Raw genomic sequence first — 23,517 nt, 5'->3', positions numbered from 1 at the left:
ACGAAATTGCAAAAATTCAGCGGAAACGAAATCAATCCATTCGATTCGTCGACAGGAACACGGCCGTTACCGATAGTCAGCAATTGCTTGGAGAAATCTTCGGCTGATGGATCGTTTAGCAATGCAACGCATATTTTTCGTCAGCTGAAGTTTCTTCAGATAGCGTCACAGAGTCGATGATTTGAGGCAAGTGTTTATTTCATCGGCAGCGGTCGATCTTGGAATGACTGGTAGTGTTTGGCGGAAATCGCCAGATAGTAGAATCATTGCGCCTCCAAAACATCTTGATCGCAGATCTTTCATAGTTCGATTGAGTGCTTCCAATGCGCGTTTGTGCGCCATTGTGCATTCATGCCAGGTGATGATTTTACTTGCTTCCAAACCTTTGGCCATTGCTGAGTACTTAGCAATGTTGCATGTTGGTTTTTGAGTTGTTTGAAGATTTTACGGCAATTTAAACGCTGAATGAGCCGTTCAGCATCTAGCAACGTGGCCGCTATCTCAGAAGAAGCAACTGTTACATCAATTTTGGATCTCGCACGAATAGTGGCGAAATCATGAACATGAGGAATGTCTTCCCAGTTCTACCGGGCGCATCGAGGAAAAATAAGCCACCATTTTCATCATCAATTGCCTTCATTAACGTATCGTACACTTCCTTCTTTTGGGGGTTCAACAGTGGTACATTCGTTCGAACTGATTGGTTCAATGCATCTCAATCATATTCATGTTCACGTTCCGATTCTAGATTAAAAGAGTCGTTTATTCCACGATGTGGCGTTGGCATTCCTAACTTGACTAACAAACTGCCGCACATGAGGTAACACATGTCTTCGATCAAAAGCAAAGCCTGGTTATGTATTTACTTATTCACTCCGAGATCGGGATTCCCTGAACTGACACGAATTCAATGTAAAATGTCTTCTGACATGTCATCCTTGTACTTGTTTCACATTTCAGGTGGATTCGATGGGAAGCGTGTCGAAATAATGATAGCAAATAATGTGCGTGTCTGACTTGGAGATGCAGAAACAATAATTACTTCAGCGATTGTCATGTCCCAATGAGTATTGTTTTCAAGTAAATTGAGCCGTTGACATGCAGCACGAAATATTGGGCACACCACACCATTGACAGTTCGAAGTGATTCAAATGATGTCGGCCTACGAACATTCACCGGAAACAACCGCAAGTGGAAGCATTCGTCATTCTTCGGATGAACTGTGTAAATGGGACCAAGAGCATCAGCAAAACGCACATCCGTATGATCAGGAACTGCATCGCCTTGCTTCCGACATTGAAATTTCTTCGATGAAGTGTTCCAAGTGTAATAACGTGGCATCTCAGAGTAGAGCAACGTTCGTGCAAACGGATCGTTTTGGCAAATCGAAAATAAACTGGTCAATGTTGTCGCTGGAGGTGTTACAGCACGTTGAGCAACATTCGATGCATTAAAATAAACTCGTTGACCATTCTTCAGATGCACCGCCAAATGTACAACGATGTGATGACGTTCATGAATGGGGAATGAGAAAATACGCCAAATCGCTTCATTGCAACTCACATATCGACAACTTGATAGTGTGTGATTTTATCGTTGGTATTGGGAGTTTGAACACCAAAAACCGCCATATCGCTGCCTTTGGTGATATATTTGCAGATGTATTTGATGGACTTCACTGAATTGCAATACTTCACGTTGCAATACGCCTTGAATATTTTGGGAAGAAGTGGCAAATACGGAACAATCCAAGTGTTGTTGACTACGATATCGTTTCCTTTCACTTTCGTTGTGATGGTTCTACCGTTATCATCGGGTGATCGACGCCAATATAGTGGATAACCATCGTTCGCAGTGATAGTCTCCTCCTTCAAATTTTGTGGATAATGCTTGTAACACTTGCCGTCGACCATGCACGGTGATTGGGGGTTGATGGCGCGACACGGTCCGTGAATCATGTTAGTAATTATAACATCATGCAGGTCTGGATCAGTTTCGGGATCAGGAATCTCGTCGCATATGATGTCATCTATTTGGTCTGGTCGGATTCTTTCAACTAACCAAAAAAAAATGTGTGCATGCGGTAAGCCTCGTTTTTGCCATTCAATCGAATACATCCAGCATCAAGTATCCCCAAATACGCGATGATTAACAATGTAGTTCATCAGCGACAGGATTTTTTGTTTGAAGACACGTGCGGTGATGTCGTGCTGAACATTTGATGTTTGTCCGGGGGCAGCAATTGAACAATTTCTATCCATTTCGGATTGCACGTAAAGGTGATGAATAGATCTAGACGACCGTAATGACGAACATAATATTATGTCATTGCATATTGCGCATATTCATGCATATGACGCGGGCTGCTAATGTACGTCGCCAGTAGAATAGTCAATCGACCAACATTAGCTGCATCTCCTTCGGTGCTGATTGCATCGCGTAAATGAATATACACTTCCGAACGCAGTTTCGCTTGGTTCAACCGAATGAAAGTGAAGCGCTCCGTCTCGATTTTGACGTACAAAACGAACAACAAACGACGAACAAATGAAGAACAAAAAAAATCAACTAAATCAGTAAATCAGTTCTCGAGATGTCATCAAAAAAGCCGCTCCATACGAAATGTATGAGAAAATGAATTTTCTTCACATTTTTTCCGTGATTTTTTCGATGTTTTAATAGTTATTCTGCTATTCGTGGTGGAGACAAATCCAACAATCAATGATCATAAAAATCGATCCAGCCGTTTTTGAGTTATAAATGGTGTAACTCGTATCGTTTTCAAGCAAATTGAGCTGTTGACATGAAGTACGAAATGTTGAGCACACTACACCATTGACAGTTAGACATTTCGACTATCATTCTTTCTTTTGTTTGTTTGTTTATTGTTTCTGTCATGTATCAGAGATGGCGTTGTATACGGATTTAAATTTTTTGTGATTTTCTTTTATTTTCGATTGCGCGTTCATTGTTCAAAATGTCAAAATGTATGAGAAAATTAATTTTCTTCATATTTTTTTTCCCGTAAATTTTTCCGATTTTTTAATAATTATTCTGCTATTCGGGGCTGAGACAAATCCAACAATGCAAAGATCGTAAAAATCGGTCTAGCCGTTCTCGAGTTATAAATGGTGTAACTAACCCGACTTTCTTTTATATATATAGATGATACCAAAAAAATAATTGCAATGAGTCTTGTGCCTTCCAGGCGAGATATTGAACTTTTTGCATGTTAGATTTATACTTGTCTTAATCTACGTCATATGATACAAAAATGTACAGAAGAAACTATTTAAAGATTTGTCATATATTGCATTATAATATGCATACGAATGTATGTGGCTCCTGTAAAATTTTTGAATTGTGGGTTACGACATATTGCAGTTTGTCGAACGACATACTCAATTCGATTGCTTAAGGATGAGATTCTTAGTCGTTACTCCATAACTAAGGATCGTGTATGTCGTGGGCAGCTTCTCCTTTTTTATTGATCTAACGTGAGGATTTTTTCCTAATATTCTTTTACCGTCACATGCTTAAATTAATGAAGACTACACCACCTCAGACAGATTATTGAGAGTTTGTCTTTATCTTTAGTTCTTCGCGGGAGAATCTATCCATACGCCTGGCAGATCAAGGGATCCCAAGCATAATCCTCAAAGTTTATTTGTATTTTTTCAAAGCATTTGGTATTCACTTTGTAGTAGTAGGTACATGATGCATTTTTCAAGTCTAAGTACCACTTCATATTCACCACAAATGATACCAGCAAAAACTATTTGCAGATTTATTAGCGTTGCATACAAAATAAAAATATAATATATAGCTCAAGGCAAATAGCATTCATTAAGAGGAGAAACTTTCACATCAGATAAAGTTTCTATAATATTTTTAATTACCAGGCTGTATAGCAGGCACCGTCAACATATAATGCTAAAAAACTGAGTGGTTGGTATTTCAAAGTTTCAAAACGTATTATGTATTTCAAATAATTCCAGAATTTTGAAATTCCAACATTTTTAGTTAACCAGTAACTATGTAACACAGTAGCGAAGGATGGAGGTAGACTGTTAATATCCACCATAAATAGTGCACATTAAACTTTGTTAGTCATACGTATTTGTTTTTATTGAACCAAGACTATATTTTACAAATGGTATTGGTTAGTTTTTAAAAATCAATCAAACCCTGCCCAAACCAAACCATAATACTTTTGGTATATTTTTGGCGATACGACAAATTTTGCACAGTTTTTCGTGCATACTTATTTGTTTTAGTTGGATTAAAAATACATTTTATACACATTGTTGGAACATTTTTTTTAATTCATTAAACCCTGCCTAACCAAACTATAATAAATTAAAAATATTATTATATCTATAAAATATTCAAAGTTATGTATGATTTAATTGCATAATTTTATACATTTTTTAGATAGACGAGTATTTTTGACTATCTATTATATCTTGGTTTTCACGGGGTTTAATTGAATTTTAAAAACTAACCATCACCATATGTAAAGTGTAGTCTTATTTCAATGAAAACAAAAACGTATGGCTGATAAAGTTTACTGTACAGTATTTATCGCGGATCTTAACAGCCTGCCTCCACCCTTCGCCACTGCTGTAACATTTACATGTGTTTGTATTTTATAGTTTGTAGTTTATTTTATTCACCAAAAAAAAATTAACAAAATTCCACAAATTCTTTATGATAAAAAAAGAAATAGTATATTAATAAAAATATTTAACGTTTATTAACACATATTAGAGTTTTTCCTGTAGAATTTTCAATATTTTTTTCAGTTAACATCCAATTAAATTAGTTAGATTGGTGGATTTTTATTCGTATTCATTACTGAAAAATACAGGACCCATAATGTAATTAAATAAATGCACTTAAAAGTCTGAAATCAACATACATATAATTAAATGGACCAGCAAAAGACTGCACGTTTGTGTTGCGGCTATATCGGCATCCGATAAAGATTTTCTCAATTGATCATATTAAACATAATGAAGTTTTAAAATAAATCAATAAACCATGTAAATTATAGGTACTATTACATGCAGATAGTCTGTATACTTTGATCATATCTTTCTGAAGGAGAAGTATCCAGTTTATAAATGTAGAAAACGGTAGAAAACGACAAAGGCTCATGTATAAGGAGAATCTTTTGGCTGTGCAGTCTCCTTAATAGGCTCTCAATATTCACGGAATTGGTTATCTGATACAACTGGTCTAGGATAGTGAATTGTGCAGATATTTTGTTGCCAATCTTCGATAGAAAACCGTACGAAAAGAAAAATAATTCAGTATAAAATAAAAGATAATTGAATAAGCTTTTTATTCAATGATTAATTTACAAAATTGAATAATGTAATATTCTTTATTGAAGATTAATAATTCATTGAATTACATTTCAGAAACATAATATATATTAGGAACGTTTGAAATAATTACAAGATAAAAAGAACTTTTTATATACAACGTTTTTAAATTTCCTGTTCAATTATTATGCTCAATATGCTCAAACTTGTACTTGATATGAAGTAAATAAAAAACAAACAAACAAATATAGAATACTGAAATGTCATTTTGATTTCCATTGAAACGCACGTATATATTAATAATTTAGTTGCTAGGACCACCCACTTAGCAACGAATAATAGTGGATTGGATTACGGATTTCTTCCGAAATAACTTTTCATACAAAACATAATTAAATGAATTCAATTCTACTTAAAGATAGCTAAAAGTATTAAAAGAATGCATTGGCATCGTGTTCTGATATATTCTAAAAGTTTCAAATGTCTAGCTAGTCGGGAAGTTAGTTAAAAATCGATTGCAAGATTTGTACTGGATAAACAACCACCAAACAAGCAAGAATACGAGCTAATAAAAACGATGTAAAAAGGGGGCTGCTGCGGGGTACGAAAAAAATTAAGCTTTTTCTAATAGACATGTTTCTGGGATATTGCCGAATTATGTATAAAAACAATAATTAAATTAAATGTATCATTCAAATTAACCTTCTTTATGCGTTGTGCACTGCGAAAGAAGATATTAACGAAGTTTTTTGTCTTCATTCGATTGTTCACAACAGCCAATTTTATAAAAAAAAATGATTTCTTTAAAAAACATGGTATGGAAATTAGCCACAGTTTGTTGTAAACTTCTGATGTACAGTGTACACCGCTACCTATGTTTTTTCATAATTAGCACATTTTTTTAATGTTATTTGTTTTTACTGCGCGAAATTCTTTGATCATTCAAAGTTGTTTACAGCGTAGGTGGATGTTTTTATTTTTGTTTAATATTATTTTAGTAAGCTCTCTCTCATAATATTTACCCAAACACCAAGTTAACTTCGTCATGAATAATTAATTAGATAGTTACTGCAGTTGATTTATTCTTCTTCCTAACGAAGCTCACCCATCATGATACTATTATTGCTTCTCATTTGTCGAGAAATTATCGAGAACTTGTTTTGTTGAATACCTCACGACTTATGATGACTCGTGATTTCATTTCAAATGGTGAAGTGGTAAATGATAATAAACAATTTCACAAGCTCGTATTCGCGACTAGGGATTGAAATACGGGTATTACAAAACCGGTATTCCAGTATTTATCAATACCGAAATACCGGTTTTAAACATCCAAAATACCGGAATTTTCAGTATTAAGAAACCACACTCGTTTACGTTTTGAAAATGATTTTTTTCATTACTCATTACATTACAATTACTGTATTGCCTATTAAATTGAGTGTATAAGTTATGTGCTGCTAAAATGAAAATATATTTACTGAATCCAACAAAGGTGAAATAACAACAAAACAAAATCCATTAAATTTAATATACCTATTTATAAAATTGTCTGAAATACAAAACATCCGTGACAAATTTTCAATTATTCTATAATACAATAATTATTGATATGACTGTATAAGCGTTGAAGAAGCTTTTCCTGCACCAGCCTTTTAAAGGGCTTTAATTAAAATTATCAATATATTCAAATTATTTGTGAAAATTAACAGTTTTACAATATTATGATCAATACATATTTTTAATGTCAACATAATGAATGTAGATAGGTAGGTTTTTAATAGCCTTATTTACATTTTTTTTAACGAATACCGGTATTCAAGAATAAATACCGAAAAACCGGTATTGATATTTTCATTCGGTATTGCAAGCCCTATTCGCGACAAATGAATTTATTTTATATTAGAGTTAAATACATAAGAAGAGCTAGAAGAATGGTTGAGAATTCCGCCTAGTTTCATACAAAAAAATAACTCGAATTATTACATTAGTAATAAATCAACATTACATAATATTATAGTTGCATGGAAGCTTTGTTACGGGTGCATTGTTGCATCATTATCTCATTGACCCATCGAGCTCTGAGTTGCATATATATTGGGTTCCATTACATTGTGAAATTTCTACTACCTACTATACTAAATACGACCTACTCTTCTCTACTTTGATATTGTTACATGTTATAAATATTACATCCAAAAATATTGTTCAGTCTATTACCTATTTATTTATTCTTCGATCTCTCCATTCTGCGTTGTCATTTTCCTTATATTTGGATATCTTTTCAATAATATAATGGCCAAACAACTAATACAACGCTGCATTTTTTTTTTAAATTTACGCAAACTGTACGTAACCGAAAAAAATATATTTTGTTAAAAACGGTAAATGTTCAAACACACGCATTACCATGATCTTACTCCCTACTTCATTTATCGTTTGTCAATTTATGGCTACGGCCGTATGTTGTAGCTTAACCACTGGGAAATGCCAATAGAAATGGGGTATTTCAAAAAAATACTACCTTATTCTTAGGTCAATAATTATTGTAAAGCAATCATTATTCGTAGGATTTTTATCACATTTGAATGGTTGAAGACATTGCTTATAATCAGTATCTTTATAATTATCTTCAAATGTATTAATTGTGCCCATTTTTTGGATAATAAAATGCCTAATTCTTAAATTTGGTATCACAAACATTACTAAATATATTTTTATCGTAAATATGTCACTATATAATGTTAACATTAGTTTTACTAATGGTTTTTAAATGCGTTTAAAAAATAAAAAAATCTTAACACCACTGCACATGGATGTACCTACTGAAATATGACTATATTCTAAAACATTAGAGCGAGAGATTTAAAAGAATACTATTTTATCTAATAAAAATACTTTATGCAGTCATTAAATGTTTAAAATAAATATAAAGGATTATAAGGCTTCAAAATTATTTAAATAGATTATCTACAACGTTTAAGGAATGTCTAGGGTTATGCTCTGAAAATACCAAGCTCCATTTTGACCTACGCTGAGCATGTGTGCCCTTAAGCTCCATTTTTATAGGTATATAATATAATATACCATACACCCAGTAAAATACCATCATAAGTCGGAAATAAATTTAGATTCATGAATGTGGTTGGATTCATTTTGTTTGTATTGTAATAAAATACTTCCATAATATTTTTAAGTCAACTAGTATCAGCAAAATGCACTTTATAAAATATATTTACTTATTGAACAAATTAAATACAGTTTAAATACCTCATAAAATAAAAAAGCTATCTGAACAACTATAATAATGTTATTAAATGTCCTAATACAGTAATATGGCAACTAAAAAATGTTTAAATATCTCCATTTTCCTATGCTTTCGAGAAAATCTAGAAATGTAAGCTGGAATGACATTTTTTCATAAAAATATGTAGTAATTTATGCATCAAGACTTTTCCTGTGTTTACAGGAAGTTTTTGAAAGGTTTTAAATTTCAAATGACTAAAAAATTGCATTTAGACAGTATTTTACTGGTATGCGATGTCGCAATCTACTCTCTAATAATATCTACTCAAAAAACACCTAAGGCTTCAGAAATAGAGTGATGTCCTTCTAGTATATAGATGATCAAAATTTAGTGGAGTGTATTTAATACACTCCATCCCAGCTATGATCTCCAAAAAATTCTTCAGTAAGTCTCGCGAGTATAATATTGTGGTATTTCTGCCAAAAGTTGGTAAGTCTCGAAATCATATTATGGAGAAATTGCAATTTGAAGTTTGACAATATGCCCTCTAAAATCAGACATTATGCTTAATTATTTGTGCTTTACGTGAATGTTATATAGGATGTCTTTGAATTTTTTTTCTAGCATACATATTTAATTATAGATACATAATCAGTTGTTACCTAACTCTACCTTTGGTGGCAACCCCATGATATAAAATTATCTGTACCTACATATACGAGTACTATTAAACTGTATTCAGTTATTTTGTATTATGAATACATAATAACATGTCGTAATTAAAATTTTCCAATCACGTTATATTTTATAAATCCGCCAGAGTTCATTATTTAATTTAAGGGGGGACATGCTCGTTGAAGGTCAAAATTGAGTTTTTATTGTATTTTCAAACCATGATCCTGGACAATCCTTAAACGTTGTAGATAATCTATTTATATAATTTTGAAGCTTTATTATCCTTTATAGTTATTTTAAACATTTGATGACTGCATAAAGTATTTTTGTTACATAAAATAGTATTCTTTTAAACCTCTCGCTCTAATGTTTTAGAATATAGTCATATTTCGGTACATAACTGTGCAGTGGTGTTAAGATTTTTTACATTTATTAATTTTTAAACGCATTTATAAAACTATTAGTATAATTTATTACGAGATAATTTTTGTAAAATATTCACGATAAAAAATTATATTGATAATCTCTGCGATCCCAAATTTGACAAGAATTAGGCATTTTATTATTCAAAAAATCGGCAAGACTAACACATTTGAAGATGATTCTAAAGATACTTATTATAAGCTATGTCTTTGACCATTCAAGTGTGATAAACATTTTATGAATAATGATTGCTTTATAATAATTATTGACCTAAGAATAAGGTAGTGTTTTTTTTAAATACGCCATTTCTTTTGTCATTCCCCAGTGGTTAAGCTACAACATACGGCCATAGCCATAAATTGACAAACTATAATTGAAGTAGGGAGTAAAATGATATTGACGCGCGTGTTTGAACATGTACCGTTTAAAAAAAAATTAAAAAAAAATCGGTTAGGTACATGTTCAAACACGCGCGTTAACATAATTTTACTCCCTACTTTAATTATAGTTTGTTAATTTATGGCTACGGCCATATGTTGTAGCTTAACTACTGGGGAATGACAAAAGAAATGGCGTATTTCAAAAAAACGTTACCTTATTCTTAGGTCAATAATTATTATAAAGCAATCATTATTCATAAGATGTTTATCACACTTGAATGGTCAAAGACATAGCTTATAATAAGTATCTTTAGAATCATCTTCAAATGTGTTAATCTTGCCGATTTTTTGAATAATAAAATGCCTAATTCTTGTCAAATTTGGGACCACAGAGATTATCAATATAATTTTTTATCGTGAATATTTTACAAAAATTATCTCGTAATAAATTATACTAATGGTTTTATAAATGCGTTTAAAAATTAATAAATGTAAAAAATCTTAACACCACTGCACAGTTATGTACCGAAATATGACTATATTCTAAAACATTAGAGCGAGAGGTTTAAAAGAATACTATTTTATGTAACAAAAATACTTTATGCAGTCATCAAATGTTTAAAATAAATATGAAGAATAATTAGGCTTCAAAATTATATAAATAGATTATCTAAAACGTTTAAGGAGTGTCCAGGATCATGGTTTGAAAATACAATAAAAACTCAATTTTGACCTACGACGAGCATGTCCCCCCTTAACGAGATAATTAAAACTCGGTCCATTGTCTGCACTCGCTTGCAGACATTGCAGGGTAAAACATTTTCATTTTTCATAACGTATCATTTTGTACACCAGGCTTAAACTCAATTATCCCGTTGTCAACTACATTATAATCCAGCAAAACGAGTATGCACGCATTCAAAAAAACTTATGACATTCTTTTGAAATAAAGCAGTGTGTTGTTTAATTAAAAATATGAAATACCTACACCAGATACACAACAATGGCAGACATGTTTGCAATATTAAATACCTTTCAAACATAGTTTTTAAATTTGTTTATTTATAGGTAACTACTTCTTTTATTATTTTAAATGAAAAAAATAATAAATTTTCAAAATATTAACCATGTAATAAATGAGACCATAAAGTTAGAGAAAAAACATAATTAATGCATACCCACCATTGCTCGTTGAATTAATAGGTACGATTATGGTCACAGAACATATTATTGAACAAGTCCGGATCATAGATCAATTATTGAAAGCACATTCAAGTTTAGCATTCAATTACAAAAGTTGTAGAACGGTTCATACATTTTGAAAAACAAACCAAAATGATAGGTAGGTAGCTCAGTGTATTTATAATTGTCATTTTTTGAATTGGGATTATATTTCCTGGCAAACTATTTCTGTATAAAAGTACTCCATCTGTTTATTTCTTTACTACATTTTTGGTGTTGAACAAAAATTAAGATTCGATATGTCATATTCATAGAGATGAATGATTTAGTTTGCGTATTGCATCTGGCATTTTTATTTATTCATTATTTTTCAAAACTATTACGAATAAACATAATTCAAAATATAACATGATTTCATACATTTAAATGTATATTGACTTTACAGAAAATCGTGCATCCTTTTAAAATGGGTAAATCGGTCTAACCTTGGTTCCTAAATTTGTAATCTTTATTTTTGCACAAAAATAAGTCGATTATACAAGTCAAATAACTACCTACATTATTATCGTAGAAATAAAAACAATGTTGGTCAAAGTTAGGCCGATGACTCACAGTTACCTGAAATATGACTCTATGGCAATACAATATTAATCTTACTTTTCTTCTTACTTATTGAACATGCTATATTTTACAACGTTTTTATTCGCTCGTATTCTTGTTTGTCCGGTGGTTGTTTGTCCAGTACAAATCTGTCAATCGATTTTTAACTAACTTCCCGACTAGCTAGACATTTGAAACTTTTAGAATATATCAGAACATTATGCCAATGCATTTTTTAATACTTTTAGCCATCTTTAAGCAGAATTGAGTTCATTTTCAGTTAATTCTGTTTTGTATGGAAAGTTATTTCAGAAAAATCCCTAAAAAGTAAAAGACTATTATTGGTTGCTAAGGGGGTGGTCCTTGCAACTAAATTATTTATGTATACGTGCGTTGCTATGGAAATCAAAATGACATTTCAGTATTCTATATTTGTTTGTTTGTTTTTTATTTACTTCATATCAAGTGCAAGTTCAAGCATATTCAGCATAATAATACAACAGAAAATTTAAAAACGTTGTCTATAAAAAGGTCTTTTTGTCTTGTAATTATTTAAAATAAATGCTACATGTAGTATGATAATTATGACGTATTCGGTCTAACTTTGGCCTATATTTTTTTAATATTTCGTATTGCAAAAAAGTTAGTCAGTTATATAAATTAAATAACGGCTTATATAACTGCTGTAAAAATAAAATAAATAATTTGGGCCAAAGTTGGGCTGATGAGTCAAAGTTACCTAAAAATATTTGTAAGCGATGATAATTCAAAACTTTTCTCATTCTTCTTCTTTCGTACTCAACATGTTATCTTTTTTTTTTAAGAAATGGACATATGCTGACGCACCGTAACAAAAAGCCTTACGAGTGTAGAGCCGAAGGTTGTGGGAAATCATACTGCGACGCCAGATCATTGAGACGTCATGCTGAGAATCACCATGGAGCACCAGGTAAAGAGTCATTTGAATCTTATTACTACAATGTATTTAATAATTATTTTAGAATATCAATGTCATAAAAACTAAGTAATAATAAAATATCAGTGATCGCAATTATTTTGAAAGATGCGAGTGGACTGTATGGAATGGGATTTATTACCTTCGAAATAATGCCAAATATCCATTTCTTCGGGTGGTTATATTATTTAACAGTGGCGTAAGGTGGAGGTAAGCTGTTAAAATCCGTCATAAATAGTGCACACTGAACTTGTCAGTCAGACGTATTTGTTTTCATTGAAATAAGACTGCAATTTACAGATGGTATTGGTTAGTTTTTAAAATTCAATTAAACCCTGCAAAAACCCACCCATAATAGATAAGGCCATTGGACCCGTTTTTTCCTGTCTTCTCAGAATCGTGGAAATGGCAAGGATGTTTAACACGAATTGACACATAATAAACACTTTATTTATTTAAAATCTAATAAATAATATTCAAATTACACTTTTTGTGTCATTAAAATTTTCTGATTCGCTTTACTTTTTAAAATAAATGACAAATAGTCGGTCCTGTTTTCGAAATTGGCCAAAACGACTGTCACGCCACAGTGAATTTTTGAACTTAATAATATTTTTGCTGGTATATATTGTATGAAAGAAATAGGTAAAATAATACATTTGATTGATTAACCTACGTACTTTTTTTATTATCAGAAAAATAAATATTTTAAAGCCATTTTAGTTTGAGTATACATCAGCCAATTTTGAATGATTTTTTCTCACAAAATAATATATACTGCACAATAAAAATATTTTTTTATTATAATATAACATTCAAGTAATACTATAAATATTAATTAACAATGAAAAAATAAATAAAACCCTATAAATTCGGTACAATTAGTGACGCTATATTACCAAAACACGTCGTACGTTTTCATGTATTTATCCTATTTTCAGACAATTTAGAAATATAATTATTTTGCAAAATTAACAAAAAGAGACCATTTTATCGATTAATTTATTTAGTTTTTTTAATTTCTCATTTCTAACCTTAGTAGGCTTCTGAATTTCAACGGGTGATGACGTCTTTTTTCCAAAATTTTATCCGTCGCGAACAGTATTTTAACTCATAGAAAAATGACCTTTACTCGCATTGCAGTAACAATCAAATTGGCAAGACCACATGACGTAGACCAGGTGTTATAACTTGTGTTGACAAATCAAACATCATAAAATACCAGTGAATGTCAAACTGAGAAAAATGTAGTTATATTATATTATTTATTATCTTGTAATACAAATGGTTGCAGCATGTGAGATATTGTAAGATAATTGAATCTTATAACCACGATGGCCACAAAGAAGTCCTAAAGGTATTCGTTCGGTGCAACATTTATAAAAAAAAATATTTTGGACTTGAGCAGTTTAGATAAAATATAGGTGGACTTTAATTATTCTGATAAATACCTACTTGGTTGGGCTTTAAGCGATTTGAAAAACTTTGCATGTACTTAATACAGGGTCGCCATGTTTTGTTATTTTCAAAGGGACGTATCCAGGAGTATGTTTATTGGCATTATCAATAGAAACAAAATAATATTATTTTTCAAGGTCTATTTATTATCGATCTTAAGTGGTTTATGTCACAAATAGTAAATTTGTAGAAAATTTAAAGTAAAATACGTTTTCGAATGCTGTCATAGTAATGGCCACTGAAACATGTGTCATAATTTTCCTAATCGTCAAAATAATAATAAAATAAGTGTTTTGGGGCACAAAATCACGTATATGTTTTATGATGTATGTATTTTTCAGATGGTTTGTGGTAAAATCTTTTTTTTTCATACTGCCACAATTCAACTATTCATAATTAATTGTTTGTTAAATTTTTCATTGTGCACTTTGACTTAATAGGTAGGTGATAAAGTTTTTACCTTACTTTATTGTATTAATTTATTGTTAAGTGAGAATTAGCTGCTTTCGTTTTGATTCTTGCGAATAAACCCATACGCCATAATAGTCAAAAAAATATTCGTCTATCTATAAAATATCTAAAATTATGCAATTATATCATACATAACTTTGAATATTTTATAGACAGAATATTATTTTTTATCTATTATAGTTTGGTTAGGCAGGGTTTAATGAATTTTAAAAAAATGAACCAGCAATATGTGGAATATGTATTCTTAATCCAACGAAAACAAATAAGTATGAATGAAACAGCATTCGAAAACGTATTTTACTTTAAATTTTCTACAAATTTACTATTTGTGACATAAACCACTTAAGATCGATAATAAATAGACCTTGAAAAATAATATTATTTTGTTTCTATTATAGTTTGGTTAGGCAGGGTTTAATGAATTTTAAAAAAATGAACCAGCAATATGTGGAATATGTATTCTTAATCCAACGAAAACAAATAAGTATGAATGAAACAGTTTGTACAATTTTGTTATATCGCCCAAAATATATCAAAAATATAATGGTTTGGTTTAGGCAAGGTTTAATTGATTTTCAAAAACTAACCAATACCATCTGTAAATTGTAGTCTTATTTCAATAAAAACAATACGTATGACTAACAAAGTTTAGTTTGCACTATTTATGGCGAATTTTAACTGCTTACATCCACCCTTCGCTACTGTTATTTAATCAAAGACGAATCATTTATCTTCTTAGTCATGATAATGGTTTAATAACGGAAATAGCTATCGACTAGTCAATCAACATTACACAATATAAATACTAATTCAATGAATAACCGTTTTTATCTTCTGATTGTACAACTGGATTAAATGAATTTTTACAAACGATCCTCGTTCAAATAATCTGACAAGATACCTACCTCAACACCATGGGGTCCATATGCTCCATCTGGCTAAGTTATTATGACGTACCCACCTGTTCAAAGAGTGTATAACGTATTGAGGACGTAGTCAAAATGTCGTTAATTTTTAAAAATGTGCATAAGTAATTATCATAAAATTTTCAAGCAGACTTTTTAGTAGGGAATAAAAATGAAAGAAAATAGTATTTTTTATCATGATAAAACGTTTACCCTAATATAATCAATTTATGCCTACAATTAACGGCCCACATGCTCGTCGTAGGTCAAAATTGAGTTTTTATTGTATTTTCAAACCATGATCCTGGACACTCCTTAAACGTTGTAGATAATATATTTATATAATTTTGAAGCCTTATTATCCTTTATAGTTATTTTAAACATTTGATGTATGAAAATAGTATTCTTTTAAACCTCTCGCTCTAATGTTTTAGAATACAGTCATATTTCAGTACATAAATGTGCAGTGAGTGGTGTTACATTTATGAATTTTTAAACGCATTTATAAAACCATTAGTATAATTTATGACGAGATAATTTTTGTAAAATATTCACGATAAAAAATTATATTGATAATCTCTGTGATCCCAAATTTGACAATAATTAGGCATTTTATTATTCAAAAAATCGGCAAGATTAACAAATTTGAAGATGATTCTAAAGATACTTATTATAAGCTATGTCTTTGACCATTCAAGTGTGATAAACATCTTATGAATAATGATTGCTTTATAATAATTATTGACCTAAGAATAAGGTAGTGTGTTTTTGAATTACGCCATTTCTTTTGTCATTCCCCAATGGTTAAGCTACAACATACGGCCGTAGCCATAAATTGACAAACTATAATTAAAGTAGGGAGTAAAATGATATTGACGCGCGTGTTTGAACATGTACCGTTTAAAAAAAAATTCGGTTAGGTACATGTTCAAACACGCGCGTTAACATAATTTTACTCCCTACTTTAATTAAAGTTTGTCAATTTATGGCTACGGCCGTATGTTGTAGCTTAACCACTGGGGAATGACAAAAGAAATGGCGTATTTCAAAAAAACACTACCTTATTCTTAGGTCAATAATTATTATAAAGCAATCATTATTCATAAGATGTTTATCACACTTGAATGGTCAAAGACATAGCATATAATGAGTATCTTTAGAATTATCTTCAAATGTGTTAATCTTGCCGATTTTTGAATAATAAAATGCCTAATTCTTGTCAAATTTGGGATCACAGAGATTATCAGTATAATTTTTTATCGTGAATATTTTACAAAATTATCTCGTCATAAATTATACTAATGGTTTTATAAATGCGTCTAAAAATTAATAAATGTAAAAAAATGTAACACCACTGCACAGTTATGTACCGAAATATGACTATATTCTACAACATTAGAGCGAGAGGTTTAAAAGAATACTATTTTATGTAACAAAAATACTTTATGCAGTCATCATATGTTTAAAATAAATATGAGGGATAATAAGGCTTCAAAATTATATAAATAGATTATCTACAACGTTTAAGCAGTGTCCAGGATCATGGTTTTAAAATACAATAAAAACTCAATTTTGACCTACGACGAGCATGCCCCCCCTTAATTAATATAATATAACGAAATATGATAGAAATAAATGTCAATAATAAATTTTTACTGTTTGTTAATAATGATATTATATTCAAAAAACATTTATATAATAAACGTTATGTGTATAAACAATATCGTCACCTCAATACTACAAATAGATAACTCTGGTTTGGTCATTGTTGGGAAACTGAAGTTTACTGAATTAACTTAAATCTAGGCTATAATAAGTATTTAAAATAAAAATGGAAAATTGTACTTGTCTAATTGGGAACAATTAAATAATGTTCAATTGTATGAAAAAATATTGTATATACGTATATCATTTTATTTATTTAATGCATTTATGGCTTTAAAGTTGTCTAATATTTTCAAAAATAAAATTAATACAGTTCCCATTAACTTCTGAATTACGTAATTTTATCATATTGTATATGTAGAATAATATTCAATAGCTAACTCAAAAACATTGAAAATCACCCACGATGGCCGCGCGGCTTAAGCGTTGGCATATTGCGTCTTGGGTTCCAGGTTTAAATCGGGGTCTGGCAAGTACACATATTGTTTTTTTGATTTTGTGTAGAGTCAGAGTGTCGAACTAATAGGTTGAGCAAGTTTCTGACAACCATTTCTCGTAAAAACAAAATCTTTCAATACACACCTCCACTCTATGGAGGCCCATATATGATCCTATTAGGATCGGACATGGTCGAAAGAAGAAAAGAATTTTAAGTATTAGGGGACTATAATATGTTTAAAACCTGAAAGCCTTTGCGTACTCAATCATGAAACACTTTCAAATTAGTCTAATTCATAAGTAACGTGAATTGCATTGTTTTATTAGAAAAGTTTTAAACCGGCATTTTAACTTTTGTTTTTTATACGTGCATTTAAAAAAATTGTACCTACAAGTATTAACTACCTAATATTCTAATTCATGATATTTCATAATGTGTGAATAATAAATATGGTGTCTAAAAGTCAAACATATTAAATTTCCATTAATTCTTTCTGTTTAGCATCAGGAAGTGCGTCGTCTCCTCACGGCTCGTCTTGCATACAGTATGCTGGAGGTGGACGCGAGGGTGCGAGAGATGGAGGAGGTCGAGGAAGTCCCGCCAGGGGCAGTCCTGCAAGACACAAAGATACTCCTGCGGGAGGAAGACCAGCTACTGACACCAGCCCTCTACCTCTCAAGGTAATTATTAATTCAACATGGTACTTACTGCAGGGTAGTATTATAAAACAATGAAGTGACAGCGTAGTCCTACCTTATCTGTAGTGGGACATTATTCATAAATTTACAAATATCAATATTAAAAAAAGTATCATTTTGGGAACAATATTATTATAATAATTATATACTTTATTGCTGAATCCGTTAATTTTCAAAATACGTGAATAATTAATTAAAATTCAGTTCTATATCCCGAAAATATTTGTCGATTCATCATACCTCTACCATTTTGCGATAGCCAGTCTCGCAATTTCACTCATTAACGGCTCCTTGGCACATGGATTCAGCGATTTCATAAATTTATATAATTTTATATTCCAAACCCAAATAGGTTCTCAAATTCTAATCGATTTACGTTTTGTACTATTCGTGTCGTTTTTTGCAACTCGGGTTTTGTCTTTCAGCATTTTCAGGCCCTATATCTGTGTGCAAAAGGAAGAAGGCGTAAGTCTCAAATCGCTACTTTTCAGGACAACCAAAAGAAGATTAATTTGTAGACCATTTTGTATGGGAACTCCAATGTTTCTGTATGGAATTTAGTAATTCAAAGGTGTTGATTTGATTTTTCTTTTTTCTCATTTGTGCAGATGTGTATTATGGTTCATTTGCTATATTTAACACATTTTCGATTTTTAAGACTTATCCACCCTCTTCCTTTTGTCCACAGATATATTGTTTGTCAGTGTGCATTTATTTACGCCGCGCATAAGTCTAAAAAATAATCAATTAGAAAAGCCATGGATAGTGTACATACAGCTTCAAGTAAAAAAAATCCCTCTGAAAAAAAAATTGAATTCTTCTCTCCACGACGCATAGCCAAACCAATCGATCCGTTTTCATGTCTGCTTCAAACTAAAAATTATAATAATTAATGCCAATGCCTTAATCGTTAATTTTTGTATATTTCAGTCCGCGAAACTAAGCAACGAACCCTGCAATGCAGGCCAGCAAGCGAGAACCTCATCAAGCGGGCTACAAAACGGCCAAGCAAGCGTGCACCACGTAAAGCATCCGAGCCACCAAAACAAGACATCATCAGTCAGCAATAACAACAACAACAGCTCTCTGCATTCAAAACACCCGACTGTCCCCGGAAAATCAAACTCATCAGCGCAGCAACAGAATATCCTGCAACGGAGTCAGACCGGCCAACCGCGGACTCAGCAGAAGGGGCAGAGCGGGCCGGCGAGCGGACAACAGAGCGGTCAAGCCGGCGGCCAACAGGGCGGGCAACCTAGCGGGCAGGCCAGCACACAAAATAATCAGCAGAGCGTCGGGTCTACGGGATCTCAGCAGGATACGAGTGGAGGAAGTTCACCGCAGAGGCCTTCAAGACCCGTTGCCGTGCAGCGTCCTCCGAGAACATGGAACATGCAGGTAATATCTATAATCATCTTTACTTATATCGTTATTCTAAATCTACATATCATTGAGATGAGGGGGCTTATATCAGACGGTTTATTTTACCATTAATTAAAACCACGTATTTAGGGCAATTAAATATTATGTATATTTTCGTTTTCCACACAAGGTATAGATATTGATTGAAGAAACAAAAACTAGGTGAAAGTTTGTTTAATAATTGACAATAAGTTATCATAAACAGCGTATAAGGCTGCTACTATTCGTAGTCCAAATTCTTCAACTTCTGAGGTTCTTTTTGCCTCATTTTCATATGTTAGTATATATCTACAGAAGGTCTCGACTAGACTATATCTCTATAGAGTATATAGTATAGAATAAGGTTTTCTTCTATATTTTTTGAGTCTATACATGGTATTGTTCGTAGAGTAAATAACGTAGTTACATCTATAAAAAAAAACTTAAGATGATTTCGCGAAAGATCTTTTATCTCGTTAAATAAATACGTCTGTATCCGATATCTCTGATAAAGTTTTCATTTTTGCGATAAGACCGACAGACTTGCGATATTGTTATCGACACAAATTCGTACGCTATTCCGCTTTTTATTGAGCAGCGAGACTCTCAACAAAATAAATAAAGATTCAGATAAAACACACCCACGTCCCGGAATCACTTAAGCAAAGGGTGGATTACACTCACCGAATCGTCGGCGGACTAGTACGGTTTGGACACCGTGTGCGGCCGGCTCGATTCCCATATTGCTTCGCTGTCGAAACTTTTGGGAAGCGCTTGAATGGCCAGTGGCTTGCCAAGGAAACAACGACCTTCAATAATTTTAATTTGCGGGCTTACAGCGACAATTAATGAAAGCTAGGAGTTCTATAGTTTCTGTGAAAACTGCATTACAATGTGTTCGTTGGTTTATAGCGACAATTGATGTAAGCTCTTAACTTAGTTTTCTGGGAAAAAAACTACATTACAATGTGTTCAAGCACTTATATTGTATGTCCAGTTTTTACCGAAATTGAGTTACATTATACTTTCATGCTATATAAATATTACATCTGTAGTTATTACTGTTTCTCTGAAGATCTTGTAATTTTACAATGATAATAATGAAGGGTTTAAAAACTAAATAATAATGACGTTTTTTTTAGAGCACATATTTTGTGGTATATCCAGTTTTTTTTCCGAAATTTAGTTATTATTGAAGCGCTTAGTTTCAAAAGCCCCTAAAACGATTTTAAGGTAGTTTTGAGAAAAATGAGAAAAACTCATATCTATTAAATCTGTGAACATTATGTATTTATTCTTAAATTCGTTATATTCTAAAGAGTATTTTGGCTTTCTATTTTAGGGGTATTTGCGCGGCATAAGCGTTGGACTACAAAGCCGTGGGTCCCAGGTTCGAATCCTGGGTCTGGCAAGTACAAAAATTGTTTTTCAATTTGTGTGTGTCAGGGTATGGACCTAATAGGTTGAGCAAGTGGCTGACATCCATTTCTCGTAAAAAACAAAATCTGTCAATACAAACCTCCACTCTGTGGAGGCCCATATGATCCTATCAGGATCGGACATGGTCGAAAGAAAGAAAACCACACCCAACCATTTTAGCGGGTTTTGAAATTTACCTTAATTTTTGATCATACGTATTGACGGATTTGGCGTTTTTTAAAGTTTAATCTTTAGCCATCATATAGGTAACGAAAATATCTATATAAATACAATATGTCTAACTCAGAAAATTTCAAAAACCGTTTTGGGGGCTTTTGAAACTTGGCGCTTCATATACATATTCACAAAACATGACTCATATATCATTGTTTTTTTTTGTTAAAAATTCCGCATTAAAATGTTGGATATTAAAGAAGATTTTTCCCATTCAAATAAACTGTTAATATATCTTTTGATTTACAATCCATTTATTTTCTCACAGTAACTGTGCATTAATTTATTTATAACTGTCTCAAAAATGAGCCTTAAATCTATTTCGATAGTAATCATAATCAATTTTAAAGCTATCCATTCATAATTTCAATATACCCAAGCTCATAAACAAATTACACATAATTTTTTGAATTGATTATGTACTGAATAAAATAATAACAAAATTAATCAATTAATTAACATTATTCGTGTCACTGGAAAACCCCACAGAAAATTGAGGCATCTTTACAAAAACTATGTAGTCCATAATTCAATTTCAATGATAAATGAAGTGTTTTTATTTTCAAGTAATTATACATCCATTTCTATTAACTGGTAAAACCCTGTTTGCAATAAATATATGAAAGTTAAATTTGAACACAACAACATTAATTTATTACTTTAATTAATATGGGTTTATGTAAATCGTTCGTTTTGATTTTGGCGAGCTTTAGAAGTTATTGATTATTACATATCGTGTAATAGTACGCATAGAATGTGTACACAATATACTTTGTCACATTTTGATCATAATATTATTATGTTTGATTTATCGCTTTTGATATTAGACACATCGATTATACACCCGACATACACCAAAATGCTTCAACCATTTTTGTTTGTGGTTATAAATTATTACGAATGGAGTTTATCACTTAGATAGGTACAGTGTATTTAATAATAAATTTATTTAGTCTAGAATTTTTAATAATCTTATAACTTTTATTTAATATTGGCGGCGCTTTTCAGTGGACTGTAGGAAACGGTTGATTTGGATGATGAGGGGGTTATACAGGGATTCAATCCTGGCACTTACATTTAATGTTGATATGGCACGCGCACTCACAACTAGTACAATCATTCTCACGGTTACACTTAATTGTGACGGATGGAAGAGTAATGAGTTTATGATTGTCGGTGATTGACACAGCATTGGGCGAACCGTAACTCATAATCGAATTACTTCTTTGGTGACGCTAAGATCAAACTAATACACATCTTGACGCTTTGATGGTCTGAAGATAACTACATTGTTTATAACATGCCTGATGCACAACAGTGATGGTTAACGCTACCATAATTAGCTCAAACAAATATTTAAAGCTTATTTTCACACTTTGAGAATAAAGATTACATAGTATATGATTTATTTTACATAATAATACACCGTTGTTTATAATGCAATTTTACTTTTCGCAAATTCAAGAAGATAAATCAGTGGTTAACTTTCAAAACTGGACATGTTTCATATATGCCGAAAATGAGTTATTATCGGAATATCATTCTATAACCTCGTTCACACTTTGTTGACTTTCAAAAATAGCCACAAAACACCAATTTCATATTGAAAAGAGGTTTCAAAAAGTAGGTTGACATTCAAATAGGGACACGTCCAACATTGTTGACATTCGAAATGAGACATGTCACCTTCAGCTAATGGCGGGACTGTATTGAGTCACGTGACTAAGTAAGTTAACTAAGTAGACTAAGTAGTAAGTTGTCATACAATCTGACAGTTTGGTTTTTGTCGCGTGCGTATTTTCGCTCTGTGTTTTTATTTGTAAAGTTCATTTATCTCACAGGAGTGAATAGTGGACATGTCCAGTTTTGAAAAATAACCACTAAAATACCTCTATCATATTAATTAATACATTTTGACTAAGACGAAAGAGCATAAATAATATGTTTATGTATTTATTTATAAATTTTATATAAATTCTACTTATTTGTTAACATACTTTTAAAACGTCATTCATACGCCACTGGATCACGGGG

At 31.6% G+C, this 23,517-nt stretch overlaps 1 protein-coding gene across 1 annotated transcript in view; it reads left to right on the top strand.

Moving 5' to 3' along the window:
• The window catches only part of LOC147071610 (uncharacterized), a 549,084-nt gene that overhangs the window by 470,892 nt on the left and 54,675 nt on the right, over positions 1 to 23,517 (top strand). The window contains exons 8-10 of the mRNA XM_085947980.1: positions 12,663 to 12,787; positions 18,233 to 18,411; positions 19,360 to 19,827. Coding sequence (XP_085804106.1) covers positions 12,663 to 12,787; positions 18,233 to 18,411; positions 19,360 to 19,827 — 772 coding nt within the window. The remainder of the gene's footprint in view (positions 1 to 12,662; positions 12,788 to 18,232; positions 18,412 to 19,359; positions 19,828 to 23,517) is intronic.

This window comes from Rhyacophila brunnea, unplaced genomic scaffold (genome assembly GCF_057557595.1).
Source record: "Rhyacophila brunnea isolate RB1 unplaced genomic scaffold, BYU_Rbru_1.0 scaffold_20, whole genome shotgun sequence".
Taxonomy (NCBI): Eukaryota; Metazoa; Arthropoda; class Insecta; order Trichoptera; family Rhyacophilidae; genus Rhyacophila; species Rhyacophila brunnea.
This window is presented reverse-complemented; position numbering and strand designations above follow the sequence as displayed.